Source organism: Linepithema humile, chromosome 2 (genome assembly GCF_040581485.1).
Source record: "Linepithema humile isolate Giens D197 chromosome 2, Lhum_UNIL_v1.0, whole genome shotgun sequence".
In the NCBI taxonomy this organism is placed as follows: Eukaryota; Metazoa; Arthropoda; class Insecta; order Hymenoptera; family Formicidae; genus Linepithema; species Linepithema humile.
Genome location: NC_090129.1, coordinates 2,948,139 through 2,973,038, shown reverse-complemented (window position 1 = coordinate 2,973,038; position 24,900 = coordinate 2,948,139). Strand labels below are relative to the sequence as shown.

The following is a 24,900-nucleotide window of genomic DNA, read 5'->3' as shown; positions in this document are numbered from 1 at the left end:
GGGGGAGAAAAATAGCTTGGCAAGGGCTCAGTGCGGACGGAGAGGAGACGAGCGCCCGCGCGAGGAGAAGAGAGACCGCGAGCGAGCAGGGATTCGACTGCGGAGTAGGGATCGAGCAAGCGCAGCCGAACGTAGCCGAACAAACGGGAAACACCGTGCGAGCGAGAGAGAGGGCGAACGCGAGTCCGACAGAAACGGCGCTTGATCGCGCGGGGAGGGAAACGTACGACGGTCGTGTAGCTCGGCTTTACCGCCGCATTCTCGAGCGTTCGTCTCTTCGTGCGGCAGCCAGACGGACGAGCGCACACGTCCTGTCGCGGGATTGTTACGGCGCGCATATCAGTGTGTAAATTTCGGTCTTGTGTTTGGTCTGTCGAAGAGAGAGAGAGAGAGAATACGTAGCCGGAGCGACGACGATTGTCGTGCTCGGGTGTGCGGTTCGCCTTCGCGCTTGTGCGGTGCTTGTTTGCCGCTCGCTTCCTTTCCGGGTGCGTGCGAGACAGTGCGAGATACAGGTACAGATATAGGCCATCATCTTTCCGATTGTTCCGAAACCCAACGTGTCACGGAGAAACGACGCCGATTCCCGCCATTTGTGTAGCCTTCCCTCCGATCGGCCGGGAGCGAATCGAAGCGTCGACGTCGTCGGGGCGTCGTCGGGGCGTCGCTTCTCGCGCTTACGTTCTTTCTCGCGGCTCATGTGCCCGCGAGCCGCCGAGGTGACGGTGTGTTCGCGAGACGGGAGGCAGTTGACGTTATCGCCGTTGTTATTTCGAGCAGCCGTCATTTCTCGGACGAGCAGTGCGGCAGAGGCTCGTGCGTGCGGTCGGCATCGATCTTCGCCTCGCGAAGCGGAGTGATCCGAGGAGAAGAAGAGAGAAAAAAAAAAACAGTGTGCGTATTGTGCGCGGCGAAAATATACAGCGCGGGAAATCGTGCGTAGCGTGAGAGAAGGAGAGAAAGAAAGAGAGAGAGAGAAAGAGGAAGAGAGAGGGAGAGAAAAATAGAGCAAGGTGCACGGACGACCGCAGTGCGTCTGAGACGAAAGATATCAGACACAGCTCTGTTGCGGCTAACGAGCGATAAGAGATATCGCAACGTGCGCGAAACAAACAGTGGATGGTGAAGTGATAAGCGGCCGAGCTACGAGCAGTGGACGACGATCCCCGATTAGGGCGTCGCATCGGAAGATACAGCTTCTTCCACGTTTCGTCACCAGCACGACGCTTCTACACGGCGGCAAAATGATGGTCAACAAGCGGACGCAGTGCTATCTGTGCGACCTGCCCAGGATGCCGTGGGCGATGATTATGGACTTTTCGGAGCCGGTGTGTCGCGGCTGCGTGAACTACGAGGGCGCCGACCGCATCGACATCGTGCTCGAGTCAGCCAAGCAGATGAAGAAGGCACATGGCTTCCAAGACGCGCGGCCCTCCGCCACCAAGACGTATCGTACCGCTGGCGGTGGTGGCGGCCACACCGAGCACAACGGCGGCGCGAATCTCGATGTGCTGCCAATTCAGAACACCGGCCAGAGCCACTCGTCGCGCCATCACAACATCGCCGGCTACTCGCAGCTGCACCACCGTAACTCCATCACGGAATTCAATTCCGGCACGGCGGCCGCAGCCGCCGCAGCCGCCAGGCAGCAGATCGGCCGGCAGCACGGCGGCGGCGGCGGCGAGGACGGCCACGAGATGGCGAACGGTATGAGGGGCAACAACGTGCGTCTGCCCAACGCCCACCTGGCCGCGGTGGCGGCGCATCACGTGAACCTCAGTCACAATCGCGGCATCACGCAGCTTAAGCGCGGTATCTCGGCCATCGACGAGGACGAGCACGCCGAAAAGAGGCTCTCCTTGGAAGAACAGCATCCAGTCAGGCCGCCGTTGACACGCGGTGATTCACTTCCGGCAGTCAGTCTTGCCGTCAGCTACGTGCAGGACAGGAACAAGGAGAAGCATCCGGTGAGAGCGCCCAGCTTCGAGACAGCGACCACCTTCAAGGCCAACGGTAAGTTTCTTCTTCTTCTTCTGTCGCGCGCGACAATTGACGATGAGGAATCGTGTCGGACACGAGTCGCGATTGCCACGAGGATTTTTCCTTATTTCGTGACACACTGGGAATTTGACGAGGCGGAAATCAAGTTTATCGAGTCAGCTCGATGTTGATTATGATGATGTGATTATGACAAACGTCGAGTGGAACGGAACGTGATTTCTTTGCGGTATTACGGTTCATCATATTTGTTTATAGAATGTTGGCGAAAACGAATTCCACGAAATTTATTACGAACGCGTAAATTCCACACATTTTATTCTTTAAGCAAAAATTCGCGACAATTTCCAAACTGTTGGTAATCGAAAAGCAGTTTTACATTTTTTAAGGTTATAAACAATTATAATTTGTGAATTAATTGCACGAGTAAACTTTAATAGAATTTCAATTTAAATATTGAAAATTAGAAAATTGCAACGAATAAAATTTCCCTCGATATTTTTATCGAGGAAAGGTCGATTCAAAATTAATCAGAGAATTTGTTATTAAAATTAAAATTGGGAGTATAATAGATGCATCACTTGTGATTTGATGCAGATGTTTATGAAAGAAGATAATCTATCTACTATTTTTACTTATATCTATGTTTTTAAAGACATAGTTTATTTAAATCTTCGCAAAAATCGATTCTTGATACCATAATTAGAGCCAGCGAATACGGTAGAAGACTCATTCGCAGTCTTCATTCATAAGACATGTAGAGTCATTAATCACTCTCCACGTTCAACAGTTAAGGGTCACGTTCCAACATTTAAAGGTCTTTTCAAAATCGAATCTTCGACTAATCCATGTCCCCCAACGAGAAAAACTAACCCAAATATTTCCAGAACTCTAGAATCAATTAGCGTCGTTGTGTTTGCAGTCAAGAAAATGTAGTCGCTTGTTGCATAGATTACTTTGACTGAACGAGCTGAGTTTAATGCAATTAGCAAAGAATGCTCGACAGAAATCAAATCAAACGAGTCCTGTTGAGTGTTCTATTATTACGTCATCAAAATATGACTGTAGCTTATAGTTATGTAGTCCCCGGCAAGGCCGTAAATCGTGTCACGCTTTCCTCTAAAGACACAGCGTTGACGTCAAAACAAAAACATGCAATATTCCATCATCTTTTATATTGACGCTTGAATGCTTTCGTCTTACTTTTATAGAAGTAGATCCGTAATGTTGGCTGTGAAATAACGTCAGCTCGCACGTACACGACGAAACCTAGTCCCGGCGTAATTTTTTAGCGGCCGGCGTTCTGCTAGCGTTTTTATCTGGCCGCTACTATAAATAGTCGAAGAGAGGGCCGTGCGCGCCGCGCGTACGGCCATCATTCGTGGCCATCTGGCGCGGGAAGGCAATGCACGCACACGCATATACATCGGTATACGTATAACGTGCTAAAAGGAAGCGAACGTCCTCCCTCATGTCCTCGCTCTGCCCTCTCCTGTCCCGCCCGCTCCTCTCCCGATTCTCTCTTCTGTCTATCTCTCGCCTTCGATCGGCGTCCGAACGCGTACAAAAGAGACGTACGTCGAGCACGTGATGGGACGACCAAAAGATACATACACATGCACACACACACACACGCACACAACAACAACAACAGTCAGTTGCCATGTCGTGACGTGTCCAATCAGGTGACGTCACATGCCGCCACCGCCGCTGCCGTATTTATACCCGATGAATGAGAGACCCGTTGTACGCCGTGTACGCTCAATAACGAGAACGAATCCCCGCCCTCTCCCCTTCCTCTCTCCACCCCGTTGTGTTCGCTTGGCGAGGAGCTCGCGTTTGTTCCGCGCGAGCGTAAATCGCAAACGTGGAGGAAAAAATCGCGGAATGGAACGCATTACACGCGCGGATAACAACGTTGCTACGCGAGATAAGAGGATCACGAGGCGCGTAGTTCTCGTAACTCGGCGAGTCACAATAAGTCGACGATCGACCGCGTTCGGTGACTTTGCGGGCGGTTCTGCACGTCATGGCGCGATATAAAATCGCATTAGTACGCTTCCACCTCGTTTACTTTTTAAATGAATTATGGAACCGCGCGTACGTTGAACCGACAATGAGAAATCAAGCGGAGCCATCACGCGCGAATGACATCGGACATTATCTCCGCCTTGACGCCCTGTTGTTCTCGTGAAAATAAAATGCGAATGCTTATCAGATTGATAAGAGTTTTTCTCTCACACAGACAAAGAGATGAATGAACGCTTCGATTACTTTGATATTATTACTCAAAATTCAGGGTTCGATATGATAAACTTCAATGTTTCAATATCAATATGTTTTAGTGATATTATCAATCTACTTCGAAAATAATATAATAAATGTATAGCGTATAAATGATAAATTAAGAATATATGCGGCGTATCTTAAAAATTTATAGGCGGTCTTCTGAATTTGGAGTCGATTTTTTTCTAAGCGAAAATAACAAAGTATGAATAGTTTGAGATATAAGCAATTGAAAGCTCAAGAATAAGTTATATATATATATATATATATATATATATATAAGAAGAAGAAGCGAACAACGAAGTCATATATTTAGTTAATTTCAGGAATTTTAATTAAAAATTTATGCTATAAAAAATATAAAGTTAAATCCGAAAAACCATTGATCAGATTTATGAAAGTCTGCAAAAATCATTAAAGGAACATAATTCTTGTACACTCTGCGCTCTTTGCGAATTGACACGAACGTTCAATAATCTCATTAAAATTAGTCTTCTTTTCGAGAAAGAATTTTATTCCCAAAGAATCAAACCATGCCGACTGTTTTATTGTCACAGCATCTGAATGATTTCCGAGACGGAAATCCAAGCGATGTCTATATTTCGCAACACGCGAGCAGTTCTTTTTATGCGCGCATCATTCGATTGTATTCAGCTGTATAATCGAGTGAGTGCATTCGCACCGCATCTCTCCTCCCTCCCCCCCTTTTTGACGCAACCTCCCCTCAGACCGTTCTTTTCTCGTGCGACGCATCGTTCCGTGACGCGTGATTCTCGCGTTGCGTTGTGTCGCGTCGCGTCGCGTCGCGTTTTTCGATCGCGCCTCCTGTCTGCGCCCCCCCCCCCTTTCCCTTCTCTCTTCTCTCTCTCTCTCGTCATTCTTCTCTTCGCCGTTGCATCGCATTGCATCGCGTTGCATCGCGCGACGAAACCGGTCCGCGGAGTCTGTCTCTCCTCCGCCGCCGCCGCTGTTGCGCCGTTGTGACATTTCGCTGAGATAACTGTAGCTCGCCCCCCTTTTCTTGCTCGCTTGTGGCCTGCGCGTTGTCGTTGCTTTTCGCGCTGGTAGATACGCCGGCCCATTGACGACGTGCGGCGACGATGACGACGACGTCGAGTCGCGTAACCTAGCCTAACCCCGCGTCGCGAGCGGCACGGTGACCTTGCTCATCGACCGTTATTTCGACACTGCGCGGAACCGCTCTCTCTCTCTTTCTCTCTCTAATTCGACCTTAAACGCGACGCGTGTTTACGATATGCATGTTCCACGGAATTAATTCGTAAAGCTTTATCGGGCGTAAACAAAAAAAGAAAACAGGAAAACGCTGACGTCCTTTCCTATTTACAATTAATTTGAGTTCGGTAGGTGGGCTTTCAAACTTCAGAGGCGGATGTGCGTGTTTGCTTTTCTCACGAGCCTATACAAATTCCCATCTAAAGATGCTACATTAACGCTTTTGAAAATTTTGCCGGCCATATAACTCGCATCCGGTTCATAAAGATATTCCATTATCTTACAGTTGAAAAAAAGATTGACATAATTTTCTTTTTTATAAAGATGCTGCGTTAACGCTACAACTACCATCCACATAGCTTACATCCGGCTTATAAAAATGATTCCATTACGTTTCATATTTCACAATTGCAAAAAAAAAAACAATTTTAGAATAAATTGATATAATGAGCGAAAAGAAAGATGTTCGCCAGCGTAAAAATATGCCGGCAACGAGCCTGTTAACAATATCTTGATCGTAAACTTTGATCTATAAATTTTCTCAGACATATTTCAATGTAAATATCTTATATTCCGAAATAAAAGATTGCGCCATTAAAACGAGGTCTTTGTTCGGAACGATGTTTCTCGACTGCCCGTGAATAATAAATCTTCGAGTGCAATAACCTGAATGGAGTTTTGAAATCCGTTGTTTTCGAGACACCCGGTGCAGTGACGTAGAAGGCCAAACAGCTGAGTATATAGTGCATTATCGCGCCGTGCGGTATCGGCCGCGTTATCATACTTGATAACGACCGAATGATCAACAATCGAGAACCTTCGCGTTATCGTTGTTATTCAATGCATACGACGACGTGCACGCTTTAATAAAATATTTTGAATTGCTTAACCCACAGATTATAATCGCGCTGATTACAATGGCGTAATCGCAAAAATATTTCTCAAAAATTAATTTCTTCGAAATAACGATATTTTATTACGAGGAAGAGTATTGTTTGAGAGAGTATTTTTATGAAAATATTTATATAAAAATATTTAGAAATATTTCGTGAAAAACATATTTTTCGAGCTGATTCTGCGATTATTGTGATAAATGTGATAATAATTTCCATGTTTTTATGGTAATATAATTTTTTTAAAAATGACGTCTATTAAAGCTTTAATTTTATATATTTTTATAATTTTTCGCAAGAGCTTTATTATCTTTTCTTCTGTAAATATTAGCAGTTATGTGACGAGACGTGGTTACATCGGCGTGTTGTCGATGCGAAAATATTGTAACATAGTAACGGAAGAAAAAGTCCATCACGCAAGTACGATTTGCTTATTTTTTCTGTCGAGTTTTTTTTATTCTTGAGGTTACTGTTTCCGTTCAAACGACTGTATTCACGTTTACGTACGCGAGCCCCGAATAAAAATAGATTACCGCTGGCAAAGATTGGGGTCTGGAAATAAACGCGAATCGTACGAGAGTCTTTGAAGATCCGGAGAAATTCCGCCTGCTGTTTAATTCGACCGTCGATTATTGACTTTTCTCTGGATTAAATGCTAGATTTTTGCGATGACGTATCACCGAACTTTTGCCGGCATAATTTCAGTGAAATTTATATGCGTTGTCTTCAACGGAGACTAAAATTCATACAAATTTCTGCAAGTTTAATTTTTCCAAAGTTTGCAAAGTGCGCCTTTACGTGTAATGCTATAATTTTTTTTGTAGAATATTTTATAATTTAAACTTTTGTACTGTTTGATACTTTTGCCAAATCAATCATTACAAAACACAATGTTAATCGACCGATTTTCTCAAGGATCAGAATCAATTATTTCTGACATTTGCATCTACATATGTCCTTCTGAACCATCACTAGTCATTACAGTTTGCCATTTACGAATGCTCACTCGGGCTGGCAATATTATTTTCCGTAATGAAGATTGAATCTCTCACAAAAGGATGCAACTGCGACACAATCCTTCTTTGGCCGTTTAATCCTTCGTTGTTGTACGTTCCATTATATTTATTCTAGAAATTCACACTTCAGTCACTGTCAAAATTATTTCTCCATTCTGTTTTGCGGAAAAGAGCAATAATATCAAATCGATAGCGTAAATTAAATATTATTTCATTCTTCAATCTTTTGTATTTTTCGCATGCTTCGTGAAATTTAAAGCCTCTACATAGGTGATTTATTATGCATGCAATATTGCATCACCCTCTCGGTGTTTTTTACATAACATTTCATAGTAACATATCCTATCGATTTTATGTTAGATAAAATAAAAACCTTCCCAATGCATTCTCGAAGTGAAGTAATGCTTTTCACGCGGATTAGTATGTTAATAACGGATCAACGTAATAAACGGTGAAAGGGAAAGATCAGTTTTCGACTTGGCGTTCTCGCACTTGGAATGCTCGGAATTATGCCGAACGTGATCGGCCGCTTGTTTGCGGGAGCATCTCGCATTTCGCGAACGTTAAGCACGTACGTTACGTCAGTCAGTAGTTTCCGAGCGGCAAACGTCAGCCGTGATCAATCATGCGGCAAGAGCAGCAGATACGGTCCGTCGACTGGCCGTTTGACTGGGCAGGCGCCCGCGCGCGCACTCACGTACATCGTACGTGCGACAAGGAGCGATCTCGAAACGAGGGCGAGGGGAGGGGAAGGGAAAACCAGTGACTTCGCGCGCCTCGTATTTATGTGCCAAGCGCGAAACGCCAAACGCCTTCTATTATATTAGACAGATTAAAGTCGGAGGCAATTGCACCTAGAAATTCGCACACAAGATGTGTCAAGCGAGATGAATAAATTAATAAACATGTCGGGTGTAATCAAAATTCGATGGAAATTACTATCTTCGAATAATAATCAAATAATGTAATTACGAATTGATATGATAATGTCGATATCTAATAATTTTCCAATTTGTTTAATTTTTCAAAGCTGGTTTTGTGGGGAAAATATGCCACGTGTATGTGAATGTTATGTTATATTTCGGAATAACTATACGGATCGTAGTGGAGAGCACGTACTAGAGAGATACATAGTCGGTGGACGAGTCGCGCGGCGTTTCGCAACGATCGTCGGCCACGTATAGCGAGCGCGCTTGGCACTACGCTCGATCGATCGCGTACAGATAGGCACTTCGCTCTCCCTGTCCCTACGTCATCGGGACGAGTTTCACGTACGTATGTACGTACGCCTCGTACGTATTAGCAGCCGAGAACGCGTTTACACACGACAAGCATAAATGCGCATATCGGCGGCGACGTGCCTGGAAGGATCGTACTTTCGAAACAAGGCCACCGTGGCCGACCGAGCGATACGCAAAGTCCAGGGACGTGCAAATATCTACTCGCGCGAATTTACGCGAGCGAGCGTGTAACGCACGCCGTACGCATGATGCTTTCAAAAGACTCGCGCCGATAAATATAAACGCCGGAATAAAAGAGCTGACCGCGGCGCTTTATCAGTTAAAATGAGCAAAAATTGTCGCATGCGAGTCGTCTTGCGGCCAAAGAAAGGAAATAGTTCCCATTTTATTTTCCAAGAAAATTAAATTTTTTTTAACTGCCCAGACGTACTGATAAGTGGTAACTCAATGTGTCGTGTAATATTTACGTATGCGAAAGATAAAGGGTCAAGAGGGGTAAAACTTGGCAAGCGATAAGATTACTTGACTTCGACTTCTAATGAATATTTCAAGCTTTGACGCGAAGTTATCGCTGACAGTTAAGGAAGCAATTTATGGAACGTCTATTTGAATCACTACTTAGACTCGTGCGTTTCGACTGAGTCATCGAAACCGATAAAATTTTATTTCAGCGAAGTATAAACGATAATGTTAAAAATAAATACACTTTTTTCCCGTTGTTGTTGGCACGATCACGTAACAGCTAGCAAAACTATCGATCTATTTAAAAGTTTATTCGAACAACAACACGACTGTTTTATCCATTTGTATAGATATTTTTTTTTTTATTTTACAAAAACGATAATTCTACAAGCATATGTTTTATGTTAAGGTTGAGTTTGCTTTGATTGACTTTCTCTACTTACAATTAGACGTTTTTTTTTTATATTTTACCGAATATACATTTGGCCCTAATTTTAGAAAACACACAGCTTTGCAAATGTGTTCTACGTGTTAAATTCCTGCATTCGCGACGATCAAAATAATGCACGTAAAGGTTGAGCTTTGATTAGATTACAGGCTGAAGATTGAACTTATTATCAGATAAGGACGAACAATATCAGGGAAGAGTTCGAGTAATCAATTGAGGAAAAAAAGTCTGTCTGAATGTTTAGATTACGTGTGATTTTACGTCGACAGTAATACGTAATTTTTAGAAGACGATCGCGATAAAAATGTAGGCTAGTCATAAAAAAAGTTCGAGAAGCAAAAGTCGAGTATTGTTATATTTGAATTTCGCATCTATTTTTTAATTATTTTGAATAATGCATAGTGCAAAATATGCATAATTTAGGAAGATAATTAGAAAGTACGTATATTCGACGAAAGTATGACTAATACTTTTCTCTCTCTCTCTCTCTATCGATACTGCGAAATCTCGGTAATCTGCTTCGTGCTGCTCTAGAATAACACATTTTCTCATGCTCCGATTTGCGCGAAAAACGCTCAGAGCCGTTCAGAATTTCTCGGTATTTATCGTTCTCGCGTCAACTTTTCAACGGCGAGCTTTCACACGCAGTTAAATCGGCTATTCGTTCGAGCGGCAACAAAAACAGTTTCGGTTATCGTTTCCGCTGAAGAAAAGCAACTCGGAAGAGAGAAAAAGAGAGAGCGGAGAGGATGCGGCGTCAAAGCATCGTCCGAATAAAACGCGAGAAGCACGCGCGCGCGCGCGCGCGCGCTTGGCACAGTCCTGATCGAGTGTGACTAAGCCGGGGGCCGCCTACGTGCGTGATGCGATGTGTCGGTTACGGAGAGTCGAGCACGCGTTTCTTCCTCCTCTCTCGTCTCGCCGTCTTCGCGCTGTCCCGCTCGCGCGGCCGCGCGTAACTCGCTCGCCGTCGCGATCTCGCGGGATGGAGAAAACGGCGGCCGCAAACGTCGTCGCGCCGTCGTCGGTCTATCGGAGCCGTCACGGAAAAGTACCGGTCACACGTCTACCCGGTGGCACATCTCTCTCTCTCTCTCGCGCTCTCCCTCTCCTCCCTCTCCCTTCTATCTGCTCCGTGCGCCATAGGCGAGGCCTCGGTGACTCTCGGTGTACGTACACACTACGATTTGCGAGAGGAGCGGCGAGGAAGGGAGCGAAGGAGACGCGGCGCGCGTATCTGCACGCGGGATTGCGTGTCACCGCGAACAGCCGTGACCGAATGATGATTCCCTCTCCTCTTATCCAGATAAGTCGACCGTCTTGTGTGCAAGAGTCGATTCTTGCCGGCGCGTTCGTCACCTCTGACCCTTCGAGGAGAGGAGAGACGCGCCGGGGAGCGTCTTGTGTGACGCTTCGCGTGCGACGATGATAGGCCGTGCGTATTTTAGCCCGGCGATTAAAAATAGCACTGACGGACGCGGATGACGTTTTTGCATCTGCGGGAAGAATAGGCGCAAGGGGGGAGGAGGGGGGGGGATTGTTATCGCAATGCAGATTCTTTCCGTTGTAGATTATGATCGGCGGCACGCTTGAATATTCATGATGCACAGCTGCTGAGCGGATTTTAAAATCCGCGAATCGTGTTTATTCAGCGTGTGATTTATTCTATCTACGCGCGGGATTATATTTCGTCTGTAAAACAGCGCTCCGTATGCGATTATCGCAAAATATGATGCACATCGGATATTAATGATTGATTATCGGTGCCTCGTTCCGTCCGTTACCGCATGGATCGCGTTAATTTTGCGGAAATGTGGATACCGCGTGGAATTACAATATTCGTTATTTTATTTTACGCAGCATTTCGGAATTAACGCGCGAGCGCCACGTATCTTTCGAAAATGACAAAAGGAAACTCTGAAGATCTTGCTTTGAAATTAATCAACTTTCCGCGTTTCTCTCTCTCTCTCTCTCTCTCTCTCTCTCTCGTCACTTCGCTTATATTTATCCAAGAATGAACAAGTTATTTTTATTCGCGATAGCGAAGTGCACTATCTTAAATTTCACACGAAAAGAAAACGCACGATATCGAGTGTAGGCTGGCTATTAAATATAGAATTCGAATACGGAACATCTCATATCAAATTCCAAAGTTCAACTTATCTCACTTTTACGTTATCACATTTTACGCGTATCTCGTCAGAGATTCATGGCTATAAGTCGGCGATAAGTGTATCGAAGTTTCGTAAGTTCCGAATCGTCGGAAATGTACTTGGAATGCGTTTCGTAAGTTTCGAATCGTCGGAAAATATTTTGGAATGCGTTTCGCGAACGTAATTACCGCGGAAACCGTCAAAGTCGAAGACAGAGTCAGTCAACGCGCGTATAAAGGCGCCGTGCCAAATGCCGTAATTTAAACAAGTATTCCGCTCGCGACGAATCGTGACGGCGATCAGAGGGACGCGGCAAGTGCAGCAGGGAGATGTGTGCACAATAAATCGCTGCGACGATCGGAAATGATTGGCGCAAGCAAGAGCGATGCTTGTCGCGCTCATTATATATTCATTATATCACGCGATTTTCTCAGAATTCTCACCGCTTCGCTTGATTCCTCGAATCGATAAATTTTCTATAAAAAGAAAATTGATATTTTTTTTCCCGTTCAATAAAAGAACCGACAGAAAACAGGAACAACAAATTTTGCTCGTCTATTATTATTATTAAAACGATCGAATTGCGACGTTCTTGATTCGCAAGCAGCGATAATGGAAATGGAAATTAATCTAGATTTATCGAATTATACGGTATTCTTATTTCAATGTTCAAATCTCAAATGGTGAGAGAAATAATGCTGAGAGAGAAATTTTGCACCAGATCCTCGGTGTTCTTATCAATGTTCAAATCGCGAGCAGCGAGTGAAATATCGCCGATAGAAAGTTTGTACGAGATTCGCTTCTGAAAGGACAAATCGATCCGCGACTGTGTGGAGCAAGAGCATCGGATAAACGTTCGGCGCGTGTCGAAGGCCAATGACGATACAACGCAATACGGTAACGTGGCCGTGTCGTGATGATATGCCCGTCGGTCGTCGTCGTAGTCATCGCGCGTACGCGTACACGCGACTGGCGTGTTAACCGGCTTCTGTGCTGCTTCTTAAGCAGCACGCCGAGTAAACATTATCAAAATGCACCTCGTGACAAACTCGCGGTCTTACAACCGTAGCGCGATTAAGGCCGACTTTTCGGCACGCATAAATGACAAGCGTGTAGCAGCTACGCAAATAATGTCGATGCGATCTCGATATAACTGTGAAAAGTTTACATTATTTATGCGGGAAAGATCGATAAAGACGACTTCTTGCTATAATTTTGCGTCAAAAATTTTCGAGCAAAATAACGATACCTCTTCTTATTCTAGCTAAAATTGAAGTCAAGTCTATGATTTTGTGACATTTATTTTAAATACGATGTAGATTCACTTTAAAATGTGGATACAATAATATCGCATTAGGTTTTTATTCAGTTTTAATTGATCTTGGAATATTTTGATGCAAGTATTTATGTTACAAATGTCTTTAACTCTGCGATGATTAATAATGTCAGTTTATCGAATCTCGGATTTGTTGAGGCGCAGATTCCGCAGATCCATAGAAATCTCGATTCAAGGTCCGTCGAGCGTGCCCGAGAAACGATCCCGCTGTTCACTGACGTAATCTGACGCGCGCGAATAAGCGACTCACTTGTGTTCGTCGTAATCGCTTCGCTACCATCCTCGGTATCGATGTGACATTTATATCTGTTCGCCAATGAAGTCATTGTGCTGTAAAGGCGATTATTACAAGAGGGGCGAAGGGGAGGGAGCAGTCCACGCGGATTGCACGCGGGAAAAAAGTGGAGTAGGCAAGGACAATCTGAACTCTCGATAAATGGCGATCCCTCGCCGTCGTATCGATCACTCGCGCCTTGGGAAAGCCTATGTATGTAACGTGTTTATTCTCGTGTCATTCATTTTTTTCGCCGATCCCACGACTCTTGTTGCGATAAGAACGAGTGTAATGTCTCTTCGGAGAAATGTAATATCTGAGGAAAGTTTATGAAATTTGATCACCAAGCTGCGATGTTTGATCTTTATTTTGCACTTGATAAAATAACAATTAAGGAATTCATCTCGAAAAGGACGTCTGAATGTTAGCTGTATCGTAAAGGAAAAGAGAGTTTTACTTTTTAAAGAAAGCAGCGCGAAATAAACGAAAATAAAATTGAAAGGCAAAAGTTAGAAAAATACGGAGAAAAAGTTAGAAAAGTGGACCTTGTCGCGAAAGCAAAGTTAGAAAAGTGGAAAGTAAAAAGCGGAGAGAGCCGTAAAATTCGTACATTTTAAACGTGAATATTTTTGTCGGGATATTCGCCCGGAAAAATTCCCAGTGTTTCGTTTATTTAGCGTGTTTTGTAACGATCCAAGATTCAGAAATATATATGTTTAACGCGAGACGTACATTTTCAGGGGCGTATGTGGGACCGTCTATACCGTTGGCGCCGGCTAACGTGGCCGCTAATGGCGGAGGATCGCCCCTTCGCCCAAGAACGAGCCCTCCGCCACCGCCGCCGCCGACCCAGGAGAGCGCCAACGAAAATTCACAGTCGAATCATCATCAGGTGCGTACGAGCTACACGGTAGCAATTATCACCTGTAGCGGAGGCCCCGGCCGGTCCATTCACAGGGCGAGAGGGCGGACGGTCCTATATTTTATCCTCGTACAATGAACGTTTCCGCGCGCCTTCTTTGGCACGCCGAACGCCCACGGAACAAACAAGTCCACTTGTAAACCTGTAATCTGGAACGTCCTCAGCTGACGATGACGCTTCCCCCTTTCAGGGCTCGGCGAACGGCCCGTCACCGATGGCCGCTCTAATGTCAGTCGCTGACAATCTGACGTCGCCGGAACCCGTGCCACAGCCGCCGAACAATCCCAGCCCGACCAGCAGAAGTCCGCCGACCACGGCTGCGAATGCTCAGCAGCGCAGCGCTTCTAGAGGCTCTCAGCACAGCCCGAATAGTTCAGGTAATTCCAACGTCATTGCATTTGATTTTCCACCGTTTTTTTTTCTCTCTATTATTCGATGCTCGATAAAACGCGTCATGTTTGCGCGGTCATAAAATACATTGAGACTTAGATCGGGATTAGACATTGACGCAAGTCGATTGCAATCTGTGGAGAAGTGTTCAACATATCGAAGCTGAACTTTTTCGCAGGATCGAAACGCGAAAGAGAACGTGTCTGAATGCGTTAATTTGTAGGTTCGTCGGGCAGACGGTCCAGCAGTTCGAGGCAAGTTTCATCCACGACTGTCACAACGTCGTCCGAAGGCGCGGTCGCCCAGGCCGCCGGCGCTGAACCAGTCTCGGCGCCAACTCTGAAGTGCACGCTCTGCCAGGAGCGCCTCGAGGACACGCACTTCGTTCAGTGCCCCAGCGTGCCCCATCACAAGTTCTGCTTCCCGTGCAGCCGTGAGAGCATAAAGAGACAGGGCGCCGGCTCGGAGGTGAGTATTTCTCGTGAGACATTCGTGGTTCACCTTTCCCCTCCGCGCCCCGATCGATACCTTCATTCACCGACTGTTTCTCCGCTCGTGTTCGTTTCAGGTTTACTGTCCGAGCGGCGAGAAATGTCCGCTGGCGAACAGCCAGGTGCCCTGGGCCTTCATGCAGGGTGAGATCGCTACCATTCTGGGCGAGGACGCCACCGGCACCGGGCTGAAGGTTAAGAAGGAGCGGGAAACTTAAAGGAGTCTCCCGCAAAGTCGATTCAGGGCTCAAATTTTGTCCCCCTTTACGCTCAGAGGGGCTGTTATAAAATGGTTGGAACCGTGAAGGGTTTCGCCGAAACGCTTTTGGTAACGGTGATAAGGACACGTTGGCGATACGCGGGAGAGCCAACGAACGACTCGAGCCAAAGACGTTGTCTGGTGCGACACGGATTTCTCACAAAGTTGTCGATGTCGTCGATTAAGGGGAAAAAGGGGGGGGGGATATTTTTGGGAGGGAAAGTGGACGATTTGGTTTTGTTCGAAGCCGGCGGCTGACGACGCGTTTTTCGACGAAATTGATCGACGATCGTAACGGTATTCCATCATTTGCGAGGGGTTCTGAGAAGAAGTCTTTGGCAAATTTGCACGCTGGTGGTCGGTTGTATTCTGCTGCACACATGTAAATACGAATTTTCGTAGCGAGCGGATTAATTAACGCGACGGAAGCAGCGCAATTATTTCTTTTCGTGGATTTGAGCGAGAACACGCGAGTACTCGGCGCGTATTTCAGGTCGCGTTAGCTGACGATGACGACGATGATTTGTTGCCCGGTTTGGGTTTGTACTTAGGCTCGATACGCCTTTTCTTCATTGTCTCTTGTATCGCGGGCGTGTAATCGCTCGCGGTTTTTTCATATACACGCAACAGGCATACTACACACGTACACACACACACACACATACACACACACGCGCGCAACACATAAAACACTACACGCTCACACTTCGGAACGGAAAACGTTGACTTGGTGCCGCGACATTAGCACGCGGTCGTATTGCACCTTACTTTTTGTTTCACGTTCGAGGATGCTCGTGAGTTTAATTAATGATTAACGCGAAAGACGGCATCGCCACCGCGGCGATTTCGCCGCCCTCTTTTTCTATCCTTTCGTTTGTATACTCTTTCTACCTATGCCACTTCGCTCGTTGTACTATATAATAAACATACTACGACGGACATTCGGACCCAGCGCCACGGGTTTTCTGTACATTGTGTATATGTGTACATACCTACATTATTAATAAAAGCGTATGACTAAAAGAATTTTTAACGATTTTTAAGTGTATAAAAGTCTATTCGTTCTCTTTTTTTGCGTTCTATCTCATTAAATTATTATTACTCTTCTCTCTATCTCTATTCTCTTTGTGTCTCTTTCATTTCCCTTCTCTTTGTTCTTCGCGAACGAAGTTGTACGCCGCCGTCTCTCCGAGGGGGACTTTCTTTCTATCGGCGCGTAGAAGCACGCGACGTCTCCCTTCTCTCTTTTTTTTCGGTTTCCCGCACGTGAAGGCACCACGACGTTGCGCGTTTTATTCGCGCTCCTTCATAATCGCGCTCGTCCGGTCTTCGGGGGGGGGGGGGGGGGGGGAAAACAAAAACCCAGAAACAAAGTCACGTGAGACACGTGAGCACATCGCGCCATCCAGTCACTCGTAAAAGTGAATTATATAATAATGATAATATTTCGACTTGTGCAACGTCCACTTTCGCCTTTAGTTTACGCGCTAGACGTTAAGTCGAGGGCCTTTTGGTTTTTCATTTTCACCGATGAAAAAGGCACGCCCGTCAAAATAGGAACCACATACTCGCTATGTCTAAAGGATAAAAAAAAAAAAGTGAAGGAAAAAAAAGGCAAGCAGAGTCATTCTCGCTGGACGCGCCCGAGCGGGATTTCCTTTTCCGCGCGCGATCGTGGATCCGAGCGAGATCCCTTTCGCGGAAAGGGGCGGGGGACCGCGCTCTCGGACGCGAACAGCAGCCCCTTTTGTATATATTTGTACAAAACACGAACGGTACACAGCGAAAAGGGAGCGGTTGTCGGAAGTTGTCGCGGGGGAACGAAGTATTCAGGGAATAAAAAGTAGAAGAGGGGGGGGGGAGGGGAGGGAGGAAAGGTAGAAGAGACATTATTCGCGCCTCGTCGTATTCCGGACGGACTCCGCCGAGGTTCGAGATACCGCTTTCTCGTCGACGGCACGCTCCCTCGATTTAGCGGCGATCGGTGTTGCTTCGCGGCGTCGGTCTCGCGCGGCTGCTCGCGCCGCGCGCCGAAACGCGCGTTCAAACGCTTGCCAACGTTACCGCCATTCGGTGTTACGAATATGCATTTTCGTGATTCTTGGTCACAATGCGTGAAGCTGAAAGGTGAAGGAAAAAAAAAAAAAAAAATTGCAGTTGTATGTGGCAAATCTTGCTCGTGAAATCGACAAAAGTTGAAAAAGAGCGATTACTTGGAAATTGTTATGTATGTTTTAATTACTTATTTGTGCATGCATTCGAACATGTATATATAAAAAAAATTATTTCCTAAAGTAAGAAATATACTCTTTTTGTGTTCGGCACAATTAGATAGATATATGTATATATAACAATTCACAAACGAGCGTCTAAATTTCGCAAATTTAAGATAAATGTCTTGTTTCTTAACTTTTATCGATAAAACAATGCAATTCTTATTGTTTAGAACTTCTCTAGAATACCGCTGTAATTTCCCTTTTATATTCGCATCACGATGTGCGCGGTAACGTTACGAAAGCCCGGGCGCACTTTGGCGGCGCGTCGCGCGAAAGCCGGCGGCGACGGCGACGGCGACGACGTTTAGACGCCGAAAGGGTGCGTTTGATAGCAATACTTATTACAGCTACACGCGGCGCTTGCCGTCGAGTTCCGGAAGGGTGAATTTCGATCGGGGCTCGACGGCGGCCTCGCGCCTTTTTCACGCAGACACGAGACACTTGTTTTCCGTCGCGCTCCTTTTAGCGTGCTGTAAATCTGTAAACCCGAAACTCTGTACCGGAAGAAACGAGAGAACCTTACACTCTATCTCTCTCTCTCTCTCTGTCTCTCGACGAGAGGCTTGGTCGTCGCGTATTGTCTTCCGGTCGGTCGCGCTCTCGGTATAGACATTCGTTGTTAATAGTTCTTGTATGATCCTTCGCGAAGTTGGACAATTTCGGGGAAGGATTCTCCTTGCATTATAATTTCGTACTTGTTCGACCCTGTCGCACTCTATTTGTAAGTTTGTAGCGGTACAAATTGTTTACGAACTGTGAATCTGTAGCGAGATTGCTTTGATGCAATTCTCCGTCTGTCTCTGTTGTTGTTGATCGGGGATGAAGAAAATTGAAGAGCCCGGCGTGAAATATCTTTCTTGTTGCTTTGGCGTTCGTCCGATTTCGGTTCTCGGCGACCAAGCCCTCCAAGCCGCACTCTCGGGTTTTCTTTCTCAAATGAGGCGCGCACCGAGGGACGCGCAATAGTTTTCCAGTCGAAAGCGAAGGAAACGAGGAAACTCTCACGTTTGCGTCGTAATTCGTTCCGTTTGTCTCTCTTCTCACATCCTTTTCTTTATGTCTTTTTTTTAAAGATTCTCGTATAGAGCTATGCAGATTACACGAAATCGAAGAGAATATGACGAAGTAAAATACGTCGAATAGCGATTGTAGTAGTGGATAATGAAAATTTTCTAGTATACCATACCTCGAGGAACGCGTAACATTGTACTGTTTATCGTATGTATGCAAACAAGCAAAAAAAACAAAATATATGTGTTGATGTGACAAGAGTTGTGAGTTTTTTATTCCGCAAAATCACGAACCCATCCTTGAAATTTCCATCGAGTTACTCTATTATTACGCCCTATCCATTTATTTAACAATTTTTACCTAGCGATAAAAGCGTAAAAGCAACAATCCGCTATCGACAAAAGCTTTTTGTGTACGGATTGCTCAAAAAAACCTATATCATTTTTAATTTTTTATTTCGCACAGAGCTTTCGCAAAGCACACCGTGTCTGGCGGAAAAAAAGCGCTGAAATTTCACGACATTGACATGCGTCGATTCTGAGCTATCGCGGCAATTTCCGTGCTGGATAACTTTTTATCGGCACGGATAGTTTTAACATTCAATTCGCCGGAATCAAAAACAATCTCGTTAGTCAATATTTGCAATATATATAAAAAAAATTGACAAATGCGGTGGAAGCTTCGAAGGAAGAATGAAACGACAACATTTTCAAATCCTCTCATTTCTCGCGCAACCTGTTATACATGCGACCTTAGACGTTTATCGCGAAAATCTGCTATCACCGAGATGTGCACACGTACAGGGCGACCTTAGACGCCGGAGTGTTCCGCGCCCGGGGTCCGCAAGTCCACAGAGGGCGGCCAGCCCGCCCGAAACCGTGAAAATCAATGCCAATATTCAGCTGGGGTAGATGGGCCAGCGCGGAGGGTACGGGAGGGTTTTCGCGGGCGGTAGGAGACGAGGGAAACGCAACGTGGCGGAATATTGATCTGTGCACGTTCCAGACAGCTCGAGCGGCACCATCCGCCGCTATGTAGCGTGCGCGATAACTCCCGCGCGCTTAAAGCGGATGAGCCATAAATTATTCAACGTTCTCGATATGCAACGCGATGGATGGACCGACAAATACAATCGATTTTCTCTTTCTCTCTCTCTCTCTCTCTCTCTCTCTCCCTCTCTCTTTCTAGATGAGACGCGATTACGTGAAATTGTTCTCCGCGGAATTGGGTTAATCAGAAGAAACAGGGCATTCAATTTTTCCAGAACACTCTTGGTTCTGTGTTTAATAATTTTCGTCGCGCGGAAAAAATTATTTTAGCTACAATACTTTTAATATTTCATATGTTCTATTAAGTGGAAAATAATACGGAATAAAACGATAGAGTAAATAATAATAGACAGGTAAGAATTATGTAAACTTTACCTTCTATTTTTTTGCGGAAAATGCAATTTAAAAATAAATTTCCAACAATTCATTTCTCACCTGACTTTGTATCTTTGATATCAAATGTATTCTTCACACGATATCGTTGTTCCGTTATGCATCGGCGATATATTACAGTATATTTCTTTTATTTTTTTAATGCTCTACAATAGACGACAACAAGATATCTGATAACGTTGGAGATTTTCTATCACAAACATTGTATCAGATGAATGTAAAAGCATTTTTTAGGTTGAATTCGAGTACATTCTCTTTTTGCTGCAGCGTGTAAAATTCTTTTGAATGCGAACGTCTTCTAAAATTATATAGATTTTTAGTTCATATTGTCTTTTATATTTTTTTACCTAAAAATGCAAATATATCATCAAACGTTTTGTGGTGTGCAAACATCCCTCTTGAATATCTGTAGCAATCAGCTGACATTTTGATTTTTGCTTGTCTCGGTGCTTCTTGTATGACAAAAATATAATTGTCTCAACAATACATCATTTTTAAAAATAAAAAAAGAATTGAACAAATTTCATACGATACAATGTTGTTATTATATATTTTAAAATATCACGATCGTCTTTCAAAAAATAAATTAATTAAAATTTCATTTCAACAGCGCGAAAGAACATATTTAAAACTCTGAAAAATACGAGATACCAAATATTAATCGCTCGTATTAATTTGTAAAACAAAACAGTCTTCGCATCTATCTCTCTCTCTCTCTCTCTTCCGTCCATCGATCATTGCGAAATTCGCAAAACGAAGAATCGGCTTTTCGCGACCGGTTCTTCCTATGCCGGAACTATCTTTCGCCTTTAAGGGTCAACATTCCCGACCGTTACTGTGCATGAGGACCGTTATTATCCGATAGTTCGCGTCGGCCGGCCTCCGCGTCGTAACAGGGTGACGAAAGCTACGCGATAGCGCTCGTCGCGTAAATTACAGCCGCGGTGACTAACGCGAAGCCGAGGCGATGGCGGCGGCGGGATCGCAAAGGCGCGATTCCACACGCGAGATAAAATTACAATCTATCGGACCCCCCCCTCCCCCCCGCCCTACCCCTCCCCATCGCCACTCCCTGCTGCACAATGCACACCGTCCGGTTTTGTGTTAATCGCCGTGACTTTGAAAATGAGATACGCGCGCGATATGAGACGCGCATTTAGTTGAACTGCAGCGATAAATTGTTGGAAATTATCGGCATGCTCGTTGTATCTTCAATTTCTTTCATTCATCCTTAGTCACGAACTGGCCTGGAAAATTTCGTACGAAAGTGTCGGTTCAGATTGGTGAATAAATAATAAGAAAATAAAGTGAAGTGGAAATCATCATTATTCGAAAAACTGAAAGGGCGAAAATTGAATTCCATTGAAAAATTTGTTAAAGCTTTATTAATTACAAATTTATTAAAAAGTAAATTAAAATTTTTGCTTCAAATACAGCCTTGGATTTGTTAATTAATTTTTGGAACAACCAACAACCTGCTTTTTTTTGACCAACAGTCATAATTAAAATTTAATGAAAATATATAGATGCATTCACACTTTTATTTCTCGGAACGTGTTCTTCGGGAAAGAGCGGGAATATTAAATTAAATTAAAAAATTCACGAAGAATGGATTAAAAAATTTAATAAAGATTTATAGATGCATATTTTTAATTCACGATTTTTTGTATCTCGAAACGTATCTTTATATAAGAATCTCAATCCGTATTCTCGAACGACGCGTCGCCGTACGGTCGGTGACACGAGACGAAGCGGTCGCGGAATGCGAAAAAGGCGTGAATCTTTGGCGCGCTTTCATCGTCACGCATTACGGCGACTAAACGGTCCATCGTCTTTAAAGGACGTCGTCGCATTACGTACCTTTGACGTACTGTTATTGATCACGCGCGAGAGAGCGTGTTAAAGCGGCGTGCCACTCGGATATAGCGGAGGATCGTTGACGTCATTCCGACGCGTCGATCGCACATCCGTCGGCCTTTCGCTAAATTAGCGTCCTCGCCGGACCGCGACGCACTTCGCCTTTGTCCGCCTCGCGACATTTCCTTTGAAAAAATGCCACTCGGTACTTCGTCCCCGGATGGATGCGCTCGTCGCGTTCGGAAGCGCATCGCGCGATGACGCATGGAGACGCAAGAACGGTCATCCGTGTTAATCGCTCGACAAAAAGCGTTGGTGTGTTATACACAGGTCAAACGCAACGGTTTTATTGAAAAAAAAAAAAAAAAATAATATCACTTTTCCTTTACAGCAGATCTTTCGTTCTGAAATTAATTTCTCTTTGCCGAAAAGATAGTTCTCGAGTGATAAAATCAGTAAACAAATGAACTTTTGGGCGAAATATGAGCATTCTTTACACTATGCGATAAATTTAACCTTTGGATTTCCAATTTCAATAATAAAATGAAAAAATCTTGATCCTGAAAAATAAACTACTGAACTTTATTATAATATATCTCGATATAATTTCTTATTTAAGAATAATTTATATTTTACGTAACCGAATTGCTGGAATAAAATGTTATGTTGAGCGTGGTTCGACTTCGGTTTGTAAATGAATAAAAATAACAAAATTTACATTTCCAGTTTCGGAACTTTTGCTTCAAATACTTTGCATTTTTAATTAACTTTTCAAGCAACCAACAAGCTGCTCGAACAATTCTGGATATTTTGACCAACAAAAAACTGTACACTTTGCATCGAGCCAAAAATATCTGGTATTCCAAAAATATAAAGTATTCGAGGATGTCTAGCCGAATTGCAATTAATTTAACAACAAGCAGCGATAACAGGAAGTGCTCGCGGCGTCCGACTCGCAATCTGGCGTCTCTCCCCTTTAAGGATCGATACCATTGCCTATAGAAACGTCGGTTGTGCAGCCGACCGGGACCGCGGAAGGTTCGACGACGTAGCTTGTACGTAGCGCGCGTGGAATGGTTTGATTTTCAGTCGTGGTCGGGAAAGAGCTGGAACGAGAGGGAGGGCGACCACCCTCGCCTTAAAGCGAAATTCAGGGCTTTATTATCGCCGGTCCTTGAACCCGCCACTGCGGGCTTCGCCAACGTCTCGTTCTTTCTCTCCGCGCTAGAGCGCTTCTACACGACACCCGATTCGAATCGAGAGTAATTGTCTTTACGCTTGCTTTATATTTGTATTAATTTTACATTTATTCAATGAGTGTTTCTATTGATTTCAATGAAGTAATTCCAATTTTTGCATAGAAGTGTAATTATCGAATGTAAAAAAAATATTATATAATTAATAATTTTTTTAACTTATAAAAAAATATTATCTAGTGTTTATTGAGTATCAATACTGCGTTACGTTCTACACATATCATCGGAAACTTTCATGCTTTATCTTTGCGCGGATGCTGCGAATATGTGTATCGCTCGCGATTGCGCACGATGATTAGCGATTTTTTTTAATCACAGTCATCGTTGTTTGTCTGTATAATTGGGATTAAAGTGCCACGTGCGTGTTCAAGGACGACGACCAAGCTTGCCAATTGATGCATATTTTAAAGCACACGGAACATTGTCAGGTCTCGCTATGTAGAGATATTTCTCTATTAATGTTTCATCGTATGATACACGTCACACATTATTATGTATATGACAAGCGCAAAAGAAGAACTGCATTATCCTCGCACGCTCCGTTAACACGGCACGTGGAAAAAATATATCCTGCCCCTTAAAAATTCGGATTGCTGTAATAATTTCTAGATGAAGCCACAAATATCATTTATACTTTATTGAAAATATGCGTACTGATATTTTTGACTTACGAACGTAATATAATTGATTAATTTGTTAAAACTAAAACAGAAAAATGATTCATTAAAACCAGTAAAATAATTCAAATTTTTCAGCAGTAGTTGTTTTAATAAAGAAACGATTACTTATTCATTTTTTTAATACAAAAATTGTTTGTTGTTTGTTTCAGGGAAAATTTGAGTTCTCCGGAATCGTGTAACGTTTGTTCTGCGACGTCCCCAGACGAAATGACTTCCGTTCGCATGTGTTATTGCAAACAAAAAGATAATACATTGCGTAAGAAAGATAATGATGTCAGAGTACACAATGGAAATGGGCACCTTGCAACCATTACATCCAAAAAATCAGTAATCACGAATGAAGCTTACGGAAGTAGTGGGCGATCTCCGAGAAGAAGTGTTATTGGCGGAAAAATGGTATTAAATACGAATAATTATTTTATTCTATTTATTCAACTATTTTGATTTTTTAAGTAAAAAGTAAATATATATTTATTCGCAGCCTAATGCAAATTGGTCAGTAGAAGAGCAGCCTATCAATACTATTTTAAGCCCTGAAACGTCAACTGCGCTCGAAAACGCCGAGAAAATTATTAACAACGCGAAGATACAACTCATGGAAGTCTGTGGAATGTCGAGCATCGATTCCGCGCGGCGGTGCAGAAATACGTGAGCGGAAAATCTCTATAATCCTAGATTAAAATTCCAACTTTGTGAGAGAGATTAGAATAACTAAGAATTCTCAGAATATTTTAAGATTCTTCCTATAATTAGAAGTTACGAGTCTCTTTTCTGCATTTGCGATTTTCTTCAAACAACTTTTATAACTTATTCCTATCTAAAATTCGACTTTGAAAATTATTCATTGATCTCAATTTAGATAATGTGAGTTAAGATTGAATTCTATTTAAATTTGTCGATCAATATTCTAGAAAATCGGTTTGAGAAAAAATAATTGATTGAAAAAATAAGATTAAAAGATTCTTTAATATATCAT

At 43.9% G+C, this 24,900-nt stretch overlaps 2 protein-coding genes across 2 annotated transcripts in view; both read left to right on the top strand.

The window, feature by feature from the left end:
• LOC105673909 (uro-adherence factor A-like) overlaps positions 1–24,900 on the top strand; it is a 64,094-nt gene that overhangs the window by 34,071 nt on the left and 5,123 nt on the right. The window contains exons 3-4 of the mRNA XM_012369893.2: positions 24,074–24,320; positions 24,406–24,572. Coding sequence (XP_012225316.2) covers positions 24,074–24,320; positions 24,406–24,572 — 414 coding nt within the window. The remainder of the gene's footprint in view (positions 1–24,073; positions 24,321–24,405; positions 24,573–24,900) is intronic.
• Positions 1,094–18,949, top strand: Pits (Protein interacting with Ttk69 and Sin3A). Its single transcript, XM_012369895.2, has 5 exons — positions 1,094–2,013; positions 14,081–14,232; positions 14,453–14,639; positions 14,876–15,120; positions 15,221–18,949. The coding sequence occupies exons 1-5, from the start codon at positions 1,245–1,247 to the stop codon at positions 15,359–15,361; spliced, it is 1,494 nt and encodes a 497-aa protein (XP_012225318.1). The 5' UTR covers positions 1,094–1,244; the 3' UTR covers positions 15,362–18,949.